Source organism: Manduca sexta, chromosome 6 (assembly GCF_014839805.1).
Source record: "Manduca sexta isolate Smith_Timp_Sample1 chromosome 6, JHU_Msex_v1.0, whole genome shotgun sequence".
NCBI classification, from domain to species: Eukaryota; Metazoa; Arthropoda; class Insecta; order Lepidoptera; family Sphingidae; genus Manduca; species Manduca sexta.
The window spans coordinates 1,678,691-1,696,174 of NC_051120.1; the positions used below are offsets into that span (position 1 = coordinate 1,678,691).

The following is a 17,484-nucleotide window of genomic DNA, read 5'->3' on the forward strand; positions in this document are numbered from 1 at the left end:
CAGCATAATCACTTAAAGAAATTTAAACATTTGAAGGGCTTACAGCAGTATGAGAAGAATGGAGTCTGCCTATAAAGCTGTTAGGATAATGTTAGAGTATTTTGATTTGTTTTAAACCTGAGTAGCAATTGCATTTTGTACGTATCCAATAATTATGGCCACATGCACATACAAGGTATATAATAAAATCGTTGGTGTAGGTAGAAAATTATATAACTACGATTTTGGTACTATTGGTCTTTAAACATTTTTATATAACTCTAAACATACAGTATATTTAAGCTTGAGATGCATGCGGACTAGACTGTATTTTGCCATTAGATGAACTATACTCGTGCCAAAAAAAGTCTAGCGATAAGAGACAAGGCAATGTAGAATTTTAGTAAGTATGTTTGTTACCGCATCACGCTGAAGTCATGTTGCGTAATGTAATAAAGTTTTCACAGTTGTCTAGCTCCCACGTTAGCTTAAATGCTGAGATATGGTTTATCTTAACACGAGATCGGGAGGCTGAGTTATGAAGTGGGACGTGTCGCCGCCGAGAACTTGAGAATAATGTATACTGGTGCGTGTAAGTACGAAACATAAAACGTTACATTAATTTGCAAAAAAATTAATTGATTAAGCCTTGATTATTGAGATTATTTCCGCATGGAAATAGCATTAAGGAAGTTAATATTAATTATTACCGTTCATAATGTTAACATTGAATTAATCTATCAGTTTTCGATAAGCTGATTTCTTTTAGTTAATATTTAAAATTTAAGTAAAAATGTATAAATTGAAGTTTAAGTAAAAAAGTATTATACTTAATTAACACAGAGTTTCTTTTTAATTTTATTCCTCTTTATTTTTTAATAAGTTTATTCGTGTACAAATTTTCCGCGCCTGCTATTTGATTGCGTAACGGTACGGTTCATAATGCATACTTTAATGATTATTTACATTATTGATTACTATAATAATTATAAAGCTAAGTAACTACATTAAGAAACGATACAGACACTGTATTGGTAATATAATAAATAAATATATTTATCTTTTAAACGATTACTACAAAGTAAAAATAATGAATATTGTAGGTTTTAATGAAGTTATATTTTAATAGTTGTTGATTTACCTAGTTGAACGATTCTTAATAATTATTTTTTATAAGATAAATAATTATTGCATATTAAAGCCATTAGCACAAAAAATATACTACACCGAAGTGCTATTTAACAATTAGAAATGATCAAATAACTTTGCTTACATTCTGGTACGAACCATATACAGTCAGCCATAAAATTAGTTCCTCCGCTGTCCACCCTTTTGGGGACAAAAGCGTGAGTTTGTGTATGTATGATGTTGCGAGCTAATTTTAAACCAAATTAAATGATTATACGGAAACTGAATTTGTGATAAAGCTTGATTGCCAGATAAAAACATTGTGTTGACATGAGATTTGTTCTCACGGTTGTTCACTTCATTCATGTGAGGTATTGTGTAATCATCTTACTAAAGTTTTTGGCGAGAATTCGTGAAGAAGGAACTATTGTTTTAGATTACAACAGGTTAGGCGCCTACAATCACTCAACACTAGGTTTTCTGTGCGGGGCTGTGTGGCATATTTTTCAGTGGCAAAGCAAGGGTGTTAGCAATGTTGTAATGCAGTTTCAAAGATATGGTGATCAGAAAAATATTGGATATGAAATGTATGAGCGCAGTGTAGTATGAACTAGTGCCATGGTTTATAGTTTTGAGACGATAACGATAAACTTATCGGAAGGATATGTCATTGCCATACATTCAATTAGCGTTAACAATTATTGAATGGGTTCTTGTCTAAGGCCTTTGATGTTGTATAACAATTAGAAAAACAACTTCTAGAAATCATCAAGGCTGGTAGCTATTCCACCCGATGCAAATCGTATCAATTCACAATAATTAATATCGATGAATCACACGCTTTTTCCAATGTTATCTCCGACCATGAATCGTAACGTTTGCAGCATAGTATACGATAACGAATCGCCTCGTTATCTACTTCAATTATATTTAATTCTGTGTTTTATTAATTCCATGATAAGATTAAAAATTGTATTATTTTTTTTTGTTAGACAACTTTGCGTCGCTTGTTATGGTTTTTTGCAGATGTTAGTTTAATGGAAACACAGATGTTTGTGTTTTGTTTAGTAGAAAGAATCTGTTCTGGTATTAAGTTTAGGAATCACTTGAAATATAAAATGTATGTCGATGAAACACATCGCACTCGTAGAACTAAGGTAACCTACTTCAAAAAAGACGATTTGCGGGAAACGAATAAAAAAGATTAAAAAACAATATAGAAGGCAACGAATTGGGCGGTCGTCGAAAGTAAGAATCTCTGTTTCTATTCTATAATTTTGTCTTTTTCTCGTGATAGGGTTATAAATTATAGCGCATGCTTTGGACGGTCGTTTTTTAATAAAATCAGAAAATATATAATTTTTGAGTTAGATCACTTTAGTTCTAAGGGTGCGATAACTACAAAAAAAAAATTTATAGCCGCACTCATTGTCGGACATCCAGTCAATTGGAAAATATTGTACATAAGGAAACGGAATAAATTTAAAATATTCTGAAATAGTTTAATTAAAAAAAACAAAGTATTTAAAAAAAAATCAAGTAATTGATTTTTTTTAAACTGCTTTATGTATTTCGTTAATTAGTGCGACGATATGTTTAAATTGTATATAAAATACGTGTTATCTTGTACTATGTGCATTTGATATATAGCATTTGGCATGAACTATAAAATTTTGAAATAATTTATAACTGATGCTGCACTTTGAACTTTGTACTATATTATGAAATAATATAATATTTTACATTTAATGAGATAAATGTTTATTCACATACTTCACTATTCATCACTTTCAGATCAATGTGTATATCAAACATACATTTACATTAAATTTTACACACATTTGTGTATATTTAAAAATATAAAGCATTTTTTCAAAAATACATTTAAGCATTGTCAAATCTCCGATTCATATGACATCACATTAATTATAATATTTTTTATCAAAAATGTTCACCAATTTTAACTGTATTCTTTCTCAATTTTACCTGTCGCTTACGGAAGGCGCGGCCGGTGCCCGGATTGGTGAGTTTGAAAACAAAAAAAGAAAAAACAAAATGGCGGCTTTTTGTGTTTGTCCGTCTGTTCACGTGCTGTAGCAAAAACACGCTTGGTTGTTTCGGCTTTTATTTTTCTGCACATTTTATTTGATTCGAATTTTATGTGAGCATTTTGTGATGCGTTTATTGTTTTCCTGATTTATATTTGTATTTTGTAGTATCCATATGTCCTTTCATGTATTCTTAAAAAAAATAGTTTTGGTATGAAACAGAAAACGTATTTTTTTTTTCAATAACTCTTAGTATTGAACGCATAACTTCTATATAACTAATAATGGACATATTGCAATCATTTGTGAAAACGCTTGCATAGCATTCGAATTGACATCTATTCGTTTGATCAACTTCATTCAATGTGATGTCTTTTTTTCTGTAGGAATGTATGTTCTTGCAATTTCTTTTCTCGGATACAGTATCACAAGGAACCAAGACACAGATGAATTGGGTTAGACGTAATAGTATTTTTTTTTCTAGTTAATATATTATATATTGTTGTACAGATCGTTATATTAGTAAAAAAAAAAAAAGAAATGATCTTTATAGTGTTCTTTTTACCAAAGATTTTGCTCCAGATTTACAATTTTTTTTTTTTATTAACAAATAATAAAAAAAAATATATAAATCAATACGCCTACTTCAGTGTCAAAGTTTCAATAGCAGAGAAAAAGCCGATAAATCTCGACCAATAAACACTGCATAAATCGTAAATGCATAGTTAGTCAGTCATTGTCATCAATAAATAGCTCGTTTTATTGCCACATAAAACTGTAGTCGATTTGCACAGTAATTAAGAATGAGTGTAAAGATTAGAAAAATTATAGTATGCACCGTTGTCTGCGCACATTGTAATTGTAAGGTTAATGTCTTCGTTCAGAAAGAGTATTAAATTTGATATGAAATTTTCTGAAAGGATTATCATTAATTCTTAGTTTGCTGGTATACGACCACGTAGGGGCGGCTGCGGACGAAGACTTAGACAACTACGTCAGAGGAAGGCCGCAGCCGTTACTAATGCGCCGAAGAGGGCCACCGCGGAGTTTTAGCTGGTAGGCCGTGCGTAGGTTAATTGTACATAGGGTTAGGGACTCGGCCCGGCGGTCGCCCGAAGGTCGTCATCAAATCCGAGCGGCTCAACACCGGGCCGTAAGGCACGGTTACCCCAGCATAGCCGCTTAGTCGCCCCCAACGAAGGCTGGGCGGTAGTAATAAGGGACTTTCTCCGCGAAACCAAAAAAAATGGTATACGATCACTCATGCAAGTTTTTTCAAACAGTTCCAAACAGGCCGGCGTAATTATGTCGTTAGTTGACACTCTGAATCCCACTCTATTGACCCTCTATTACGATTTCCCCTTCTTTTCCTTTCCCCGATCCTACTAAGTTCCCGTCTTTTTCCCATTTTCTTCTTCAATATCCGTCAGGACCATAGCGTTTGCTAAACTGGGAGATCGCCTGTATCTCGTTCGCAAGGTACCGCTGGAGATAAATCCAGCAGTTCCCTAAAAAAACCTTTAAGTGCAATAGGGACAATTTTCTGTTCCCGTATATGAAAAACATCTTATGTTTTTATATTCAGTATTCTCTTATCAAAATATTCAGCTATGAACTAAATAACTCTTGGTACTAAAGCTTCCGATCACTTAAAGACATATTCAAATTAGTCAATCATTTTTGTAACACATGTAAATTATTCCAAAAATAATTTCCTAGTAACAAGTATTAAGTAATTTGTTCTATATCAACAAATCAAATATCTCTTTCTGAACGTTGACCACGCGCACAATAAGCTTTTTTAGCGTACCAGAACCTAATCATCACGATACGAAAGCAGGTCACGATACCCACTCACTTACAGCATGTCCAAACATTAGCTAATGCCTGTTCAGATAAAAATGAAAGTTACAAAACCATTCCAAACATGAATGCCACAAATCATACAGAACATCCCACTTGGCATGTGAAATGTTAGGAAAGACAGCATTCAAGCATGTATTGTCTTGTGCGAGTGAGTTGACGCCTTGGTAATCTATGAATAGCGGAAATAAATGCAAAAGACCGGTATGATTCTGGTGAGAGATGGGAAAGCAAATTCTCGTTGGTCGACCTTGAACTTAATTGTAGTTAATATTAAGTCCACATTAGTCGTTACGCAAAAACTAGTTTCGATTGAAAATTTACTTCACAATAATATATTTTAATCAAAGTACTATTTAGTCAGCTATTAGAAATTCATTATCAAGGCGTCTCCTCATTTGCATGCGTTTGTTTGCTGTTTAAAGCATTAAATTTAGAAGGAGTTTTTAGATCATGATTGCTTTTTTCGTGGGTTTTATCATTCTCGTCGATGGGTTTCTTTAAATGTTCATGTTGTGTCCAGGGTATGACATGTCGCCGTTCATCAGGCGCTACGCCAAGTACCTGAACGAGAAGGCGTTGTCCTACAGGACTGTAGCGTTCGACTTTTGCAAGGTGAAGAGAGGGTGAGTATATGGAATAGTTGAAGATAAAATTGAGGATAGCTGTAGACCACGCCTAAGTTAACGTTTCCAAATGCTATATTTGGATTGATAGAGGAAATGGACCAATCAGAATAGTTTGATTATGTTTACCGGTTACTTACTTTATTTGTGTTTTCAACGAATGTACCTATGTAGATTGTTTATTGATATCAGATGTATGCATGTGTTACATTACTTAATTATTACGTGGTGTATTCCGTCCAACAAATGCCCCTTTAGATTACCAATTACAACCGTTACCAATTTCTACAAGTATAAAACTTTTTTAAAACACAATTTTTAAATTATACACTTGGTTTAGATTGATGAAAGGATAATCATGTTTAACATTAAATCAATATAAATAAATAAAACAATCACTGCGATAGGTAAGAGTACAAATTCTGAGCTGTGGACAATCTATGACTGCACTGATATCCAAAAATACCGATATTAATCTATTTAAAAATTTACTTCTGCAGCAAGGAAGAGGGCTCGCTGCGAATGATGAACGCTGAGAAGCTGCTGAAGACCCTGCCAGTGCTCCAGGCGCAGTTGGACGCGCTGCTCGAGTTCGACTGCACGGCCAACGATCTCACCAACGGCGTCATCAACATGTGCTTCATGCTGCTGTTCAGGGATCTTATCAGGTATTACAGCACTGGGTTACGGTTGAGTTTGCAGTGCCCTAACCTCCTGGTTAGGCGTTAGGCGACGGCACTTAGGTACAGGATGCAGCAATGACCAGACCAGGAGCAGAAGCAGGGCGCAATATACCGCAGAGATTGTTCCCGTAGAGATCTAAGCAGCTGTATGGTACCCTGGAGTTCTAATGCGTCGATCAAGGCTATCGCAGGGTTTTAGTCGCTACTCCGTCGTGCATAGTATGCTGGTAACTCTGATATACCCGTCTTGGTTCCTCAGACTAATGCGGTCTCTTAAAGTGGTATCCCTGCGAAAAAAAAAGTGGAGGGCGTAAAAAACCTTACCAATGGCTAGTTACGGCTTGTGAGTGTGTGGCATTGATAGTTTTGGTGGCGTGACTGCCTCTAAGTTTTGCGGTATAACTGCTGTGCTAAGATCTGGTTTTCGATCTCCGGGTAGGGTAAATTGATGCCAGTTTCTGCTCATTATGAGTCCAGTGTCAACAAGAATTTCTTATATGATGAATGTTCCGATTCTATGATTAATTCGCAAATCTTATTGAAATCTAATCACCCCTTATATACTTAACTGCGGCGTAAGTCACGTTTTTTGTAACTTCTATGGCATAAGTAGGTAATGTTTCCTATGATTTTATTGCTTTGAATGACGAGACGAGCTTGCCAGTCGCCTGATGGTAAGCGACACGACCGCCCATAAACAGTAGAAACACCATCCAAAACTGTAATTACAAAGTATTGTTTGGTATTCCACTGCGCTCGCCATCGTGAGACATGAGATTTTAAGTCTTATTATGTCCAGTAGTTACACTGGCTACAAACTCCTTCAAACCGGAACACAACAGTATATTATTGGATTCTACTTATATAATTTTATACTTTCTATTCCAGATTGTTCGCATGCTACAACGACGGTATAATTAATCTGTTGGAGAAGTACTTCGACATGAACAAGAAGAACTGTCGCGAGGCTCTCGATCTTTACAAGAAGTTCCTCATCAGGATGGACAGGGTCGGCGAGTTCTTGAAGGTGAGGAGATGACGTTGCATTATGGAAAATGAGATCTAATATGTATGGTAAATAAGTCTTGTTTTAGGCCCTTGGTTAAAATATACTAAATTCTTCTCGTTTGTTGTAATCTAGGTTATGTATAGATATTTTGCACAAATTAACTTTTCAAGTACAGGTTGGAACCATCCTTATTTTATCAATAATCATACCAAAATTACACGTTAAAAAAATATCGCTGAAAATACAAAAAAAAAAACCGATAAATTAACTTTTTTTTTTAATCGGTTCAAAAGCTTTTTGTAATGTTGTGTATTCATAATAATATCAGCCCTGTATTATGTACTTGCCCACTGCTGAGCACGGGCCTGCTCTACTACTGAGAGGGATTAGGCCTTAGTCCACCACGCTGGCCTAGTGCGGATTGGTAGACTTCACACACCTTCGAAATTCCTATAGAGAACTTCTCAGATGTGCAGGTTTCCTCACGTTATTTTCCTTCACCGTTAAAGTGAACGATAAATTCACAAAGAATACACACATGATTTTAGAAAAGTCAGAGGCGTGTGCCCTTGGGATTTGAACCTGCGGACATTTGTCTCGGCAGTCCGTTCCACACCCAACTAGACTATCGCCGTTTGTTTTCATAATTTTCTTTAAATCACTGAGTAACGATGTTATTTGTAGGTGGCTGAGAACGTGGGCATCGACAAGGGCGACATCCCGGACCTCACCAAGGCGCCGAGCTCGCTGCTGGACGCGCTGGAGGGACACCTCGCCACCCTCGAGGGGAAGAAGGGATCCGCCGCCAACACGCCCACGCAGACCGCCAGGTACAAACAGAAGACATCGACATAATCCAATAATATAAGACTGAATTTCTAGTCGAATTTCGGTCACGGTGGTTAATTTCATCGGAGATCAGTTAAGTACGCAGGAGATATTATAGTGCATAAGTGTGTGCGCAATACACAGTTCTACTCAGTCTTGTGAGATGACAATCCGACCGGAGAGAGAACAGGCGCAGAACCAATGGCTGTACGTGCTTTCCGAGGCACGGAGGTATCACACCGCCTACTTCTTGTGTCCGAGCTGCGACAAGTAATTGTAATATAAAAAAAAGAGGATGATATAAGTCTGTAGCGGAGCTATTTTTATTTAGCTAATAAAAAAAAAACATTAAACAAAATCCCTTAATCGACAATGACAATGCTTACACTGCCTTATTATTAAAATAAAATAAATATGCGAATTCATAGTACAAAATATTAATTATGATAAGGCATTTCCGCTACATTGTCTAAAAACATTCCGTTCCCCAGTGCCCAGAAGAACGTGGCCAGCGTGATGGGCGCCTTGTCGTCGACGTCGTCGTCGTTCGGCAACGCGGCCGCCTCCACGCGCCTCGACAACCAGCCCAACGGCGCCGCGCCCATGTTCATCGACGACTCGCTGCGCCAGCAGGCGCTCGCCGAGGAGGAGGCCGCCATGAACCAGTACAAGGTACCTGCCAGTGGAGAAGGCTCCATATAACCAGATTCCTGCCCACTTCCCTTTAGAACGATTTGCAGAACGCATTTATCCATATTACTACCAATATATTGTGTTTCTCTTTCGGAAAATTTCTCCTTTCGCCACTGCAAGCTACAATACGGTAACTAACTCATCGAGATACCTGAGGCATCTTGGTTGTAAACCGAGGCTCGGAATCAGGTGATACCATAAAGCCAATATCCTTTGCAATATCGATCAAGTATGCAGAACCTCCTGATACACCTTAATTTTAGTAGCCTCAACCTGCACATAGTGCGATAAGACAGAGACCTTTGCCTTAAATTAAAAACTGTCAAAGGAATTTCATTCTAAACAAAGTATTGAGAGATGAGGAATCAATTTAAATCGTCAAGCATAAATTGACACTACCGAACACAGAATGATAGTATGTGATCCGAAAGAATATATTTTATATCCTCCCAGATAGCGACCGCCGTACACAAAGTGTTAAAATCCGCTATAGTGGTCCACATAAGTGTGCCGCGTTGCGGGATCAGCCTGTGTATATCCGGTTCTAACAAGCCGGCATAAATATGGCGACTGTCGAGGGGTAATCTCTCGTCAATTGACATTCTATTGGACCCCACTCCACTTACCATAAGGTGCATGGCGTCACTTACTCGTGCACGTATAAAACAGATAATGCATGCTATATTATGCATATACTTGTAATTCCATGTTATATTGCTAATAATCTAAAACTGCTAGAAGCAATAACTCCCTGTAGCAATGCAAATGTTATCTGATGAATTATATGCTATGGAATATTTTTTTTTATTGACGTTCCTGCTGATTTGGGGTAAAAAATGTATCTAATAGTAAGTTAGCGAGCATACGTTCCAGTGGCAAGCACCAAGTAGAGTAACCCCGGGCTATTGCGGTAAACAACAATGGCGATCTGCCTACCTGCATATTTCTTTCTTATTTTTGTTATAATCGCCCACGTCTAAAATTATTTGTTTAATGATTCCAAGCTCCCCATTATTACCACTTTATTATCCAATAAGTTTAAGGTTGATTATGATTTGTTAGAAACAAAGAACCAGCGCCAATACAAACACCGGACATGTCCTTTATAGACATTTGAGAATTCCAGAAATAATTCGCTAATGCTGTTCTAATATAAATGTACTAAAGTATTACGTCCCCACATGTAGATGGGTTGGTCGGGTACCGAAAACGAACAATGAGAAGACGATTATTACTACGATGCGGAGTGCGGCCAATGCAAATCTATCATAACTTGATTCATAAAAAAATATATTCACACTGTTCACACAAATTACTTACATATAATTCCATCTCCCTCACGCGTTAACACGAAGTTAAACAATTCCAGGTGCACTTGTTGCAAGGGACAGAATTGACGGGCGACGAGGATATATCCGATATAGTTGTAAGACATTAATGAAATTACGGATAAGGGTTTTGTGTGTTGTACTGTTTTGTCTATTTTTGGGGAGTTTCGGTACCATATGAATGGTTGTTTATTAATGTTTTGTACACATCATTTATCGGGAGTGTTGACTGGCTTTGATTTTTATATGCTAAATATATAAAACAAAACAGTAGTAAATTAAAACAGTAAAGATATTGATATCGGCTCACTCAGACATCTTGCTCACTTCACTTCAATAAACCAACTTAATCACTAACTTCGGATCAATGCCGAGACCAATCAAAATAAGGCATTTGAAAGCGTGTGAAATAAACGATTATGATTGATCCGTTTACACGGATCACAATTTGTATGTAGTTGATTTGATATGCTTACAGATGGCTTATTTTGATTCGATTTGGAGATTGAGTGCCAATAACAAAGTGTAATAACATTTTAAACTGACTTTAGATTATATTTTGATAATCAAGTCAACATTTGTATTGTTAGTGATTAAAGAGTCATTATAGGAGCTCTGTGGCTCCCAAGTCGCTAAAGTTGCTTCGTATTTTTTGTTTTGTAAATTTCATTTCTATGCTATATTACGTATGGTTGGGAATTCATAAACCATTATTATGCGTTATTATGATTGCGTTACCTTTGTAATTTGTTAGCTCTCATACATGCTTCCATTCTTACCCATTGAAGATCTGTCACTAGGCTGGTTTCACATATCGTGTTTTTTTTATATATTTATTTTGCCACCTAACTAATGAAATTAATAAATCTCTATCGATATTTCCGGATCGATCGCGAAAATAAACAATTCATATACATTTACTTCTGGATTTTGGAGAAATTTTGATTCTGGCTAATCTTAGCACTTTTTATGAATTCAATCATGATTATAATGGTGTATTGGTGTGATGATTTCAAGGTTATTCGTTCATGCATTTAATGGGTCACATTATAATTTGGACAAGTTAAATTAAACACATTTTCAAGTTGGGCCGCACATTATAAACTAAACTATATATTGCTATTTACAATATCATCAGCTTATACATCATCTGTTATTCTCATAATTTTATCTATTGTGATATTTCTGAAATAAAATTGCTTCATAAGCTTGGGAAATGTTTTCGATGGGTATTGAGTTTTAAATTGTCATTTCGTGTTTGTGCAAGTGATACTTAAATTTAAGGAAGGTGATAGGTAAATTAAAAGGAAACCTATCTTCCAGTTTACTACCAGAATATTTTAGATGCTTTGGTGTCGAGCAATTTAAATCGAGAAGACCTAAACATAATTCATTAAAAAAAAAAATTCAACTCCACATAAGTAAAATATGAACCTTTAAGCGGAGATACATATCAATCCGTAAAATACTGGCAGTATGATCTTGATTGAACTTAAAATACTCCTTCCTGTTGTCATTCTTTCGATGAGTGAAAACATCTAACAATAGTATTTTGAGCTTTACTACGCCTAAATATAAGACTACCTGCCTACTTAAATAAAAAAAAAACAATTCCAGAATAAAGTGCAATCGCCAACAAACGCAGCGAACAATCCGTTCCTGTCCACCGCTCCGACCAGCAACCAGCAATCGATCGTGGACCTGTTCGGCCCCACGCCGGCCGACACAGCGAGCACGACCAGCAAGGCGTCTGACGATCTGCTGTCGTTGGGCAATCCGTTCGCAGATATGTTTGGAGGTCAGTATTATGTAGCTATGGAATCGGAAAGGTTATATGTTAATATTGTATAAAATTCGGTATGGGAGTAGTAGTGATAAATTATCTTCAATTGATTATTTAAACATGTCTGTTTTGTTATAAACGATGATTAAAGTATGGTTTTTCAGAGCTAAAATATCAGAACAAATAAAAAAAGAAATGCACAAAAAAGCCCTGCAAAGTTCTTAAATAAATAATGATGAATATTGCCAGTTCATTATGAGGAAAAAATTCATAACACTTAATATCTAATATTAATGAATTTATTTATAAACGTAACATAATAATCAAATTTTCACTTAATTAAGTAACTGAATTAACAATTAATTGTTTCAACATCACAAAGCTAAATTCTATAATGGTAAAAATTTTATTTACACCGCTGTACATACTAGTTCGTTTCACCAATGTTCACTTTGTATTATAAAAATAAAATGCCAGAAAAACATTTCGATATTGAATTAACAACAGAACTTCATATGATAATACTTTCAATATGATAAAAAATTTTAGCATTTTAAAAAAAAAATATGATAATTACCATTTCAAAAACATCAGAATGTTTTTCCGGAAGCTATAATAAACAGCACACCCCTAGCTTGGGGATGGTTACTACTGCACATTTCTATTCTTGACACGAAATTAAATATCAATGCAGTACTTGATATTATTTACCAACAACTTGCCAACAAAGACACCTTCTCACAACGTGACATAATCACTTATAAAACAATAAAAAATTACTATCTATCTATCTATATATATAAAAATGAATTGCTGTTCGTTAGTCTCGCTAAAACTCGAGAACGGCTGAACGGATTTATCTTATCTTGGTCTTGAATTATTCGTGGAGGTCTAGGGAAGGTTTAAAAGGTGAGAAAAATTCGAATAATTGCCGGGAAAATCCTCAAAACAGCATTTTTCTATTTCCCATACAAACGTTTTCTAACTAATACGTAGAGTCAATTTGAGCTTTATTGCTATTGTATAAAGTTCACTGTTGTCTAAGCAATGTAGGTGTGTTCCTAACATCAAAGCAGTGTGCGTTGGAGCACAGAATATAATAATGTAATGTCGCGTTCTGAAACTCAACAAAAGTGATATCGCGGACCCGACTAAATTGAACAGTCACAAAATTTAATATATCATTAGTTATTTGGTTGGCTTCACGATATTATTTCTTTTGTTTTATTTTAAAATGCATGTTTTCGTTATGGACAATTTTTGAGCTACTTTTGCATATCTATACTTATAATAAATCTGTAGAGAGGTCAATTCTGTACATGAAATATATTTCCAAAATAACTGGGGGTGATTAGGGATCGATACTGATGCCAAAAATGCAATTAGTAAAATTTTTGTCTGTCTGTCTGTATAACCGTTATAGAAACAAAAACTACCCGACGGATTTTAACTTAACTTGGTACAATTATTTTTCATACTCCTGAGCTGGTTATAGTATACTTTTCATCACGCTACAATTAATAGGAGCATAGCAGTGATGGAAAATGTTGGGAAAACGGGAGAAGTTACTCCATTTTTAAGCTTCCGTCATTTCGTGTGCAACCTTAATGGTTAAAAGTTCCTTCGATTTCACCAGGATCCCATCATCAGACCCTGACCGGACAATCGGGCCACCTGCATACCACCATAAATTAAAAAAACATCCCGACAAATTGAGCACCTTCTCCATTTTTGAAACCCGAAATCCACGCGGGCGAAGCTGCGGGCGGAAGCTAGTCACATATAAATGTTTCTGATAAAAAAATATTTTAAATATAATAATTATCACCCGTTTTAAGGAAAGCAGATTACCTTCGCCTTTGTCAAGAAACTTCTAAACTCTGTAACTTATGACTGATGCAACCAGAATTTAATTCACCACACCTTTTTAATTTTACCTGATTAAAATGAACACTGAAACATAAAATACACAAGACATGCAAATGAAGTATCAGTGTGACTGCATTGTTATTTGCGTGGCGCCGTTCTAGCCGGGCCGCCGGTGTCGGGCGCGGGCGCGGCCCCGGGCGCCCCCGCGGCGGCCCCGTGGGGCGCGGCGCCGCCCGCCTCCAACGGGTTCGCCGCCTTCCCCCCGCCGACGTCGCAACACAACAACACGTTTGTTTCCGACGCTAACTTCTCTAACGTATTCGATAACACTGACACCGCAGGTGAGACGCTTACCACACCTAGCTATCTGTGTTGCCGTGAGAAAAAATATTCTACCATTTTGGTACATTTTTGTGAATTGTAGTAATGTTTAATGCAACCTATTGCAAATTGATTTTTTCACACGACGACACTATCTATCGTAAATTACTTATAATGTAAAATCTTCTGGTGTTGGGATTACAATGTACATTCTAATGGCAATAATCTGTGATAATTGTTTATTTATGCAAATTATTAAAGTCAATCGTTTCTTGCGCAAGCTGCCGCGGCTAATCCGTTCATGGGTATGGGAGATCCCACGCAGCCAATCACAGCATCCCCGGCCCGTCCCCCACCTCCCTCCATCCCACCACAACCCGTAAAGTCCGCCTTTGATGATCTCGAAGACGTGATGCGAATGTCCTTGGGGGGTTCACCGGCTAAGTCCCAGCAGCCAATCACGCAGCAGCCGCAGCCAATGGCATCGCAGCCTTTCAGTGACGTCATGTCGATGCCGATGTCCCAGCCAATGATGTTTGGCTCGCCAGCCCGACAGCCGATGATGCCGATGACCGGTTCGAATTTGAATTTGATGGATCGTTCGTTTTTATTTTCCTTTGTTGTTTTTTTTTAATTCGCCCAGAGTTGCCAGTAACGTTGTGTGCTTTTTTAATTTTCAGGATTTTCTTTATGCACCGTTTTGTTGTAAAAATTATTCGTTTTGTAAATAGCTCTTAGATTTTGCGTTTTTGTTTATGTTAATAGCATCAGTGTGTGTTTTATTTACTAAAATAAATAGCTAATGCCAGTTTACCAATTGGTAAAAGGTATGTTTTTGTAGTTTAATCAAAAAGCACTGCAAAATATTAATAGCTAAAATATTTCTTTATACAGCATTTATTTCTAAAAAAATATTTATTTCGTTGAAAAATCCATATTAGTTTATTATGACAATGTTTTTTAAACATTCAAACGGACACTTCAGGTGGGTAACATGTCCGAAATTATTATTTTACGATGCACCACATAAACATTATATTCCACAGGTCAGCAACCTCAACAGCAACCTGGCAAAGTTTTGACAGGTGACCTGGATTCGTCCCTCGCTCAACTGGCCAACAACTTAACCATAAACAAGAGCGCCGCCGCGCAAAAGTAAGTGAACGATTCTCAACCCTATGACGCTAGATTTGAAAGAGATTGTGTGAACTGTAGATTGGCACTGAAATCCTTTTTGGGTAGAATTTAGAGAACGTGGTAGAATTTGAACATATGGGCTGGTATCATATAGCTAAGTTCGTTGACAATAAATAAAAAATGATTTTTATAATGATTTTACATTCAGGACCATTTTTGTTTTTGGCGACCTTTTTAAAAACGAATGAATATTTAAGGCTGTTATTTTCATGAATGACTGATTGCTATCCAAATTGATAGGGGTTATCCCTTAATTTCTTGTGATTTGGTAATTAGTGTATGCGTAATAGAGAAGTTGTGTGGTAGTTTAGAATATTTTAGCTTTAACATTACTCACCAGACTCTATAGAACAAAGACATTTTTTTTATTATTTCTTTAAATAGCAAAAAATTGAGGATGAGGAATGAAAAAACATTCTACAGAGAATACAAAAAAAAATCTTTTTTATCGTCCTATGATACAAAATTGAGAGTATTTTTTTTTTTCAAATTATTTATTGTATACACTTCAGCTTCACATACAATGTTTTTTTTGTTTCATCATACAAAACATTCAAACTATACACTCACAAGCTCATGTGCATGTACACGCTGTTCATTGGCCGGTGTGATGTTAGACCGATGCAGTGGAACTCGCCGAAGAATGCGTCCAAGCCGGGAGCCACTTGGAGTCCACAGCCAATGCAGGCGACCACGGGCGCCGGATACAGGCCAATGGTAAGGATGGATAGTTATCTTATTAGATGAATGGATTAAATGATTTTTTGATGTATAGAGCAGAAAATTAAGGCTGTTTAGACTTTAGAGACCAGAATTTTGAGTCCTATGTTAAAAGATAGTTGATAGTGATAAACCACTAAACATAGCAGATAAGATAATTTTATTATAGTTTATGTATCTGCGAAGTAGATATAATTAAGGATGGTAAAATATCAAAAACTGGAAATATTTGATTAAGTCTTAGTGGTAAGTATGGATAATGATATTGATACAAGAACAAAATAGAGAGGATATATAGTATTGCTTTAATACGCCAATCGTGCTTGAGGGACCACGCCAAGATGGAAATTTGAATGGCCCGGCAGATAATTTTGAGTCAGTCATTATATTAGTCGCATTATATTAAAAAATTCTAGTCAAGACCCTAGTCTTGATTTCGTCACAGCATCATAACTTTTTCGAATACTGTACTGCTTTAAATGTTGCATTTCGTGATTAAGCTATTTTTTTTTTCAATTTTATTTCTTAATGCAATTTTTTTTCATGTTTTAAGCCAGTTATTAGATTCATGCCTACGCTAAAAATTTCTGTGTGCATTATTTTTCGTTCTTTTGTATTTTTATTTTCACAGGTATGTGACTATTGCTATGTATTTCTTGAGTTTGCCACATTATTTGTTTTAATACATATAATCATGACAAATATATGTATTTTATTAAAACTATATTTAGAAAAAAAAATACATACCACAATATTTTGAAACTCCGAATTAAAGCGTATATAAATCAAAGAAATGTATATTTTAGATTCAAAACAAACATTTTGAATAATGTGCAAATATTTTACATAGTCACGTGCTTGGACCCTTAGCATGCCAGCATCCTGTTTATTTGCGTTTTTCAGGGCCCCGGCATGACCTTACCGCCAATGCCCCACACTTTGCCCCATACATACCATCCCCCGCATTATGTTATGGTAAGTTGCTATAAATGTTTTATTTCGCTTTTGTTTTATGAAATAGTTATCACATTGTGTTATAGAACACATTTTTTTAAATTTTAGAACGTATTCTCAGTTACTTGCACGCATCTTATGTGTAAAACGTTTTTTTGAAAAGGATTTGTGTTACCAGTTAATAAATTAGATTTCGTTGTGGTAGATTTTTAAGTGACATGAACACTTTCGATAATAACATGAAGTGGGGACATTCTTGTGATGTGTAATACTCCCTGTGTTTTACTAAAACTAAGTATTTTATTATTTATTTTGCTTACAAATATTCCCTTCTTTGTATTACTAAATCAAAGTATTTTATATTGAATAATTTTGCTTACAAATATATCAACTTAAACAATTGACTAAACATTTTTAAGTTATCACTTCCTGTGTGTAATCGCCTCTGGCTTTTA

General features: G+C 35.8%; 1 protein-coding gene across 10 annotated transcripts in view; it reads left to right on the forward strand.

Annotated features, from left to right (window-relative positions):
• Nucleotides 1–17,484, forward strand: part of LOC115440953 (phosphatidylinositol-binding clathrin assembly protein LAP) — a 59,702-nt gene that overhangs the window by 38,511 nt on the left and 3,707 nt on the right. Inside the window, exons 4-15 of one of the 10 annotated variants that reach the window (XR_005114041.1) lie at nucleotides 3,110–3,130; nucleotides 5,542–5,644; nucleotides 6,145–6,312; nucleotides 7,216–7,354; nucleotides 8,021–8,166; nucleotides 8,656–8,836; nucleotides 10,227–10,283; nucleotides 11,803–11,983; nucleotides 13,999–14,178; nucleotides 15,205–15,313; nucleotides 15,929–16,072; nucleotides 16,979–17,050. Coding sequence is in view for 9 of the 10 variants with exons in the window: in XM_037447466.1 (XP_037303363.1) it covers nucleotides 3,110–3,130; nucleotides 5,542–5,644; nucleotides 6,145–6,312; nucleotides 7,216–7,354; nucleotides 8,021–8,166; nucleotides 8,656–8,836; nucleotides 10,227–10,283; nucleotides 11,803–11,983; nucleotides 13,999–14,178; nucleotides 15,205–15,313; nucleotides 15,973–16,072; nucleotides 16,979–17,050 (1,457 nt within the window). In the remaining variant the exon portion in view is untranslated. The remainder of the gene's footprint in view (nucleotides 1–3,109; nucleotides 3,131–5,541; nucleotides 5,645–6,144; nucleotides 6,313–7,215; nucleotides 7,355–8,020; nucleotides 8,167–8,655; nucleotides 8,837–10,226; nucleotides 10,284–11,802; nucleotides 11,984–13,998; nucleotides 14,179–15,204; nucleotides 15,314–15,928; nucleotides 16,073–16,978; nucleotides 17,051–17,484) is intronic. The other 9 variants (XM_037447466.1, XM_037447471.1, XM_037447469.1 and 6 more) reach the window with 9 other exon arrangements.